Consider the following 6,922-nt stretch of genomic DNA (forward strand, 5'->3'; position numbering starts at 1 on the left):
ATATTCATAACTGTATCCTTGCTGTATGGACATAAGTCATTGGGGGCTTCCAGGTGCTGATAGCTAGTTGGGTCCAAAGGATATTGGAGGGTATTTCAGGTAAAGACAAATAACGTGAGCAAGGCATATCTCTCAGATATGAGGAAACTGAGAGAGTACATTTCGATGTGTTGTGTGAAACAAGGTTGACGGTAAGGGATTGAGGCCCGTTCATGAAATTCCTTGAAAGCCAAGCAGAGTAATTTAGATTTGAGGTGGCAGGAGTTTGGAGTGATTATTTTTAGGAGTATATTATGAAACTAAGGAAGATAAACTTGCAGTTATAAGCAGGATAAAGTGGAAGGAATATAGAGTAGGGAGAGCTAAGGTAGGAAGCTGTTGCAGTTTTTCTGCTGTGAGGTCATGGTGAAGGATTGATAAGGTGAGCATGCTCACATTAGGAAAGGAAAGGATGATTAGATTCTGGATATTATGGGTGGAGGAAAAGAAAGAGTTGATAACAGCACATTGTGTCTGGATGATGAGTACATTGGTGTCAACACTCAAAAACAGGTTAATTGTGGAAAGGAATCTGATACAATTAGTGTAATGACTAAATTTATTTGGAAATTTTATTGCTCTAATGTATCTGTATACTGTAGACCAAATAACTGATGACCGACCATTTGAATATCTGGACCATCATGACAAATGACATTTGCTATGGTGGAGGATAATGTGGTCCAGTGTACAGTGAATGAGCAGTGGGGGATGACGGCCATGGCAACCCAATCATTGCTTATGGGAACAAGGTGGTGTGAATCATAATGAAACTATTAGTGAAGTTTCTACAGACTTTGTGGTAAGCATCACTGTGATGCAGTCAATTTTGTCAACTTTGTCAAGTAAGGCACTTAATTGCAAGTATGTTCAATATATACAAAAATACATATTGTTAATTGGAAGTAGTTCCGATTGAACATCGCAGGCAAACTACCTTTAGCAGTTGCTTTGAAATGCGTACAAGCGTGACATTGAGATCGGTCAGTTAGTGGGCATACCCAAGTATATTTTAATGAATTCCCTGATGGTCCAGTGGTTACACTCTGTATTTTCACGGCCAAGGGCCTGGGTTCCATCCCTGGTCAGGGAACTAAGATCCCACAAGCCAAGTGGCACAGCCAAAAAAACCCAAATAAACCAAGTATATTTTATTTTCTTAATTTGCATATTACAAATTTTGTTTTGAAACATGTCAGGCAGGATGCTTTTTAATATGAAAATTTGTTCAAGAAATTGTGTCCCATCACCAATACTATACAGAATAGAAATGAAAACCCAGTGTTACGTAATCTTTAATTTGCATGAGATTCTTTGGCTGAGAGGATGTTATCAAAATTAGATTGTGCTGGTTTAAAGGAAGAGAAAACCTGCTTGTCCAAAAAGCACATGGACGTCCCTTGTGCGTAGTTTGGAGTCTGGACCTCAGCCCTCTGGCCTTCGTGAAGGGATCGAAGTCTCCGCGCAGAGTCAGTTCCAAATCTGAACACACACTTCAGTTCCTCCATTCCTTACTTTTGTTATGTGGTCTGGATTTTCAGGAGCGTGATGACTAACAGTATTGCCAGATTTAGCAGATAAAAAAATATAGGACGCCAGTTTAATTTGAAGTTCAAATAAACAATTTTTTTTTTGTATATGGGACATACATATACTAAAAAACTATTCGTTTATCTGAAATTTGAATTTAACTAGACGTTCCGTATCTTTACTGGCAACCCCTGCTTACTTTTTCTTCACAATGATTTGTTAACTTCACAGAAAGTCTCAAAATGGGAGACAAAGAGTAACTTGCCTGGCCCCAAAGCAGATGGGGCTCACGGCAGCCAGCCTTTTCCCAAACTTGGCCTTTAAAAAAAAAAAAAAAAAAAAAAAAACCACCCACAAGTCCCAGGAGCCTGCGCATTAAAGTAAGCGGTGCAGCAGCTTTCCCGCCGGTTTTCTGCGTAATGTAGCACGGCGGCCACGCCGCGGGGTGGAGCGCATGTGGCGGTGTCCTTGCCGGATGCGAAAGGAGGTGCCAGAAACTTTAAACCCCGGCCAGAAGACAACGTGTCCACTTAGACGGCGGTAAGTGCCGCCATTTTCTTTGCGGGCAAAAACCGAGAGAAGTTAGGGGCTCCACTTTGCCCCGTAAAGCGGATTGGGGGGCATGGCCCACGGCCTCAGCACTTTGGTGACGTGGAATCGGGGTCCCCCCCTTTAGGGGCTGATTTCTAGTGACACGTCGAAGTTTTGCCAAGTCGGGGAAAAGGGACGCCGCCTCGGTCCCGGATGTAAGATGGCGGCGCGGGGGGCGGCCTGGCGGGGCGGTCACGTGGTGGGGAGTAGCGCGCGAGCCTCCTTAAGTGATCTCTATGGTTCGTCCGGACTCACTGGAGCAGCGGAGCGCGAGACGGGGCGTGTGTCCGCGCTCGCCGGGCTGCTACCGCTGCCACTGCCACTGCCACCCATGCCGCCGCCCGGCCCGGTTTCAGTTTTACGGGGTTTTTGTTTGTTTTATTCTCGCCTCCTGCAGAGGTGCACGAGATTTCCCCGAAGGGTGCTGGGGAGCGGGTGGCCTGGGGACTTCTGGGCTGTGCCGTGGTTTCTGGTTGCGGCGCCGGAGTCGGTGTCGCCTCTGCGGGAAGCGCCCCGGCGTTCCGGGCGGAGAGCCGGCCTCGCGCGGGTGTGGGGAGCGCGGCAACGGTGGGGGCCCAGCCGCCGCCCAGCCCCCACCGCAGGGAGGGGAGCGGGCGGCACAGCCCGGAGACGTGGCGGGAGCGCGACGGGCGAAGCGCGGGAGCGCTGCTTGCTGCCTCTCGGGGACCGTCCGGGTCCCGTAGGCGTCTGCTGCGCTTTTGCCGCCCATTTCATGCTTTCGAGTGGCCCGGGGGACGGCGTCCCCTCGGGGCGGCGGAGGGAGCGGCTGCCTCCGCCAGGACCCCTCCGCACCTTTTCTCTTTCCAGAGCTGTCGGTTACGTAGAGGACGCCGGCCCGGCCTCCCCCGGGCGCCGGCGCCGCTGTGATGCCCGGAGCTCCCGGGGCGCGCCTGGTGCGGCCGAGCGGCTCGGCGCTGGGCGGGGTCTGCGGGCGCGGCGGGGAAGGGCAGGGGCGCCGGGCCGACGTCGGCGGCTGAGGATGGACGAAGGAGCGCCGGAGCCGCCTCGCTCGCCTCAGCGTGGTCCGGTGCCTCCCTGACACCATGGCCCTGGCTGAGGTAGTAGTTTGTGCTGTTGGTCGGGTTGTGACATTGCCCGCTGTGGAGATAACTGCGCAAGCTACTGCCTTGCTAGTGCTGGTGATGCTCAGCGCCGCGGAGGACAATGGCTGGGAATCCCCTTTGTTTTCCGGGGCGCGGGGGCAGCCCGCCGAGCCCCGGCAGGGCCGGCCACCACGGAAACCGTTAGTTGTACATTTTCCCGGAGGGAGGAAGGGACTGCGGGGAGAGGGGTGGACGGGGACGTGTGTAAAGCTGGGGAAGACCTAAGTCTTTGGAGTCGCTGTTTGCTCGAAAAGGAAGGAATGAAATTGCGAGAGAGATTGACATAACTTTTCCACCCTAAATAATTTTACCGCTTCTTTCAGTAGTTTATGCAAGATTTAGTTTGTACCTGTTTTACTTCATTCTTTATCTGTGGGTCGGAGTGGTGTGAGGTATCTTGTGCAGAACTGGCATTAGGGGCGGAATAGTAGACCCATTAATTATAAAGTTTATGCCTTAACAGTTCAAATCTGTTTTTTTGATACGTTCTCTCGGTAAATCTAAGAGCTTTTAAAATGTAAACCCAAAGCAATTAAAAGTTTCTGTTTAAACTTTGTTTGCAACTCCTTGAATAAGAAGATTGAATTTATAGTTAAATGCACTATTGAGACTTTTTAATGTATGAGGCAAATAAATTCTCTTTACAGTGTGCTGTGCTTTTTTTCCCCTTTCTTTTTAGTTTAACTTTGGGGGCTCAAATTCTGCCGGTGTGGTGGGATTTTTTGGCTTTTGATTCTCATAATCACTTATATCATTCCATTTCAGTGTGGGAGGAAAGGATCTAGGTAGGAGCTAGAAGTGTGGTTTCTGGATACTTTGAGTTTAAAATCTAAGATTGCCCATTTTGATTTGTGAGGGACCACTACTCCAAGCAGGATGATCCAATTTTTATAAAGAAAATGTAGTTTGGAAAACTAATGAAATTACTCGATATTTTAAATACCCTGAAGTCTGCGTGGAAAAGATGATTGTATTTCTAAAATTTTAATTTCACTGAGAGAAATTGGTGGTAAATTTTAGTACTTTTCTTAGAAAACTGATCCGGTTTTGATTTGTGCAGAATAATTAGCTTTGTGATGTAATCACAAACATTCTGTGTTTTAATTTTTGATGCATAATTGAAAAAAACGAAGGCAATTCTTTACTAAGAAAAAGGCACATATAAGGAGAAAAAACTAAAGCCAGCCGAATCCTTTTTGTCCCCTTCAGGAGGAGTTTGATGCTTTCGTAATTCAAAAGTTATCTAATAAGTATGCCTTGATTTGGTTTGGTTTAGCTTTGAGAGAGAACCTTGCTCAATCTGATCTCATCTGGATGGAGCTGCCTCATTGTGGGAAGGACAGTATAGAACCTTATGTTGAATCTTAAAATGCATAAAATATTTGAGAGTTGGCTCTTGGAGTTTGCTTTCTTGATAGCAAAGAAAATTCAGGACTTTATTAAGTGCCAGTTCTTTTAAATGATGAAAATCTTTGGGTGCTACGTCAAATCTTGATTTATGGAGAAACTAATAAAATTCTAATTGTAGTATAATAATTTTCATTTTCCAAAATACTCCATTCAGCCAGCCATGCTAATCCTCATCCGACAGGTCATCTTTCCCACTATTTAACATTTTATAGGGGATCAGCAGTTGTTAATTTGTGCCCAAAAGTATTACAGATTCTGCCAGTAATTTATTGAACTTTAATGGATCAGCAGATAGGAAGCTGAAGTATACAGATAAAGTATTCACAGTTTATCTTCTGCTTTTAAAGTAAACTTCATCCAGAACTGTATGTTGCCCACATAGAAGGAACATTTTCAGTTGTTGGATATAAAGGTACTTCTATATGTTTTTCTTGTTTGCTAAATTACAAGAGAAAATACTGCCCTCTCAGCCAACTTGTTTTTAGTACCATAGTTATATTTCTGCTCTAATCTCCAGTATTAAAAATGAGCCTTTCACTTTTGCATTTCACTTTTACATTTCTGTACACACCGATGAAAATTACCTACTGAACATTTTTACTGTTGACAGTTTCCTACAAGATGAATTTGCCTTATCAAAAGTGCAACTTTCCAATCTTGATGTTTTTGACATTTACTTGGCACAATTGACTTTTTTGTTGATCAGTTGTCAAGCATTTAAGTAATTTGTATTAGCAAAAAGCCACGGATGGGAAAGAATAAGGCAGTGTTTGGGTGTCCTCAATAAGTACCAGACCAAAGGAAAGCTGAGTTATGGTAATAACGTTTTAATAAATGTCATCCTCAATTATTGGAAATGTAGATGTTAATTTTGTATATGGGACACCTGGAGAAGATTCTTGGGAAGCAGTTTGTTTGGCTTCATGCCCCAAAGTCAGAATTCCTGATTGTTAATCTTATATACAAAAGCTTTTGTTTATAAGCTGTTTAAACATACAGTTGCCTTTTGGTAGGTGGGCCAGGGTGTACTCAAGACATTGTGTCTGTGGAGTGGCCCCAAAGAATTCTTGCCTGAGGAGCCTGACAGCAGAGAGAGGCTCTTCAGTGTATGGGAACTAGGTGCCAGGAAGGCTGGGATTTCTTCATGGCTACCCATCCTTTCTCCCTCTCGTATGTCACATCCCACCTCCTCCATAGTGGGGGTGGGGTGGGGGGGAACTGACAGGAGAGGTACTACTTCCCCCACTGAACACTCCTTCTATAATTTCTGCAACAAAAGGAAAATAGGACAGTCACCTTCAAAAGTGAATTAGGCCAGATCGGTAATACCCAAGAGGACAATTATGGCCATTGTCGTAAAATCTAAAAAGTCATTGGTGCCACTGATATCTAGATAATACAGGCAAAAATATTAAAATCACTTGAATGATTGTCTAACACAATTCACTAAATGTTTTTGTTAGGATATTGCTGTTAGGCACCATGGGGAAAGCAGAATAATTGTATAGCTAGGTCACTGCCCCGAAGGTCGATGCATTTAGAAAAGGCAGAACATGAAGTGCCTAAGAATCAAAATGTGGGCAGGTGAGAAAAGCATTAGTGACCTAGGTTACCTTTGAGACCTGGCAGAAGAAAAAGTGGGTGAAAGAGCTGAGGGGAGGGAAGTACGGAACACTTAGAATAGATCTTGTAATTTAGATGTCTTGATGTTTGTTGTCTCTAGTAGTCATTCTAAAAGTGGAATTGGAGTCTTGGAGATGAGCATTACAATTGTGGTTGATATTCAGTGATACTCTGGCTGGCTTACCTTTTAGCCTTGTATTATCTGCTGTAATACGTTGAGGTGTTTTCTGAATTTGTTTAAGAGAAATATTAGTTTTACATGGAATAGAGTGTGCTTTTTTATCTGAAGTTGAGAGTTATTTTTTGTTGTTGTTAGATTTTCATTTTGCAGTTATCTTTCTTTAAAAGCGCTGTTTTGTGCACATGTAATGGAATTGTGCCTACACAGACTTCTGGGCACTAAATTTGTGGATAGGATCCTTTTAAACTGCACCATTGACGCCCAACAGTACAGATTTGGTTATGAACAAACAAACCCAAGATAGGAGCCTTGTGTTGATTTTACAGGGTAAGTTCCTAGCTCTTTTTTCTTATTCCACCTCAAACAACTCTTTCTGAAAATATACCATTTGCCTTTAGCCGGGTTTCAAATACAATTGAGTGTT

The 6,922-nt window shown here is 44.3% G+C and overlaps 1 protein-coding gene across 1 annotated transcript; it reads right to left on the reverse strand.

Moving 5' to 3' along the window:
• Positions 1 to 1,923: 1,923 nt before the first annotated feature.
• Positions 1,924 to 3,226, reverse strand: LOC132373757 (basic salivary proline-rich protein 2-like). The gene has a single exon (XM_059937370.1). The coding sequence runs from the start codon at positions 3,224 to 3,226 to the stop codon at positions 2,519 to 2,521; it is 708 nt and encodes a 235-aa protein (XP_059793353.1). The 3' UTR covers positions 1,924 to 2,518.
• Between the last annotated feature and the right edge of the window lie 3,696 nt (positions 3,227 to 6,922).

This window comes from Balaenoptera ricei, chromosome 10 (assembly GCF_028023285.1).
Source record: "Balaenoptera ricei isolate mBalRic1 chromosome 10, mBalRic1.hap2, whole genome shotgun sequence".
In the NCBI taxonomy this organism is placed as follows: domain Eukaryota; kingdom Metazoa; phylum Chordata; class Mammalia; order Artiodactyla; family Balaenopteridae; genus Balaenoptera; species Balaenoptera ricei.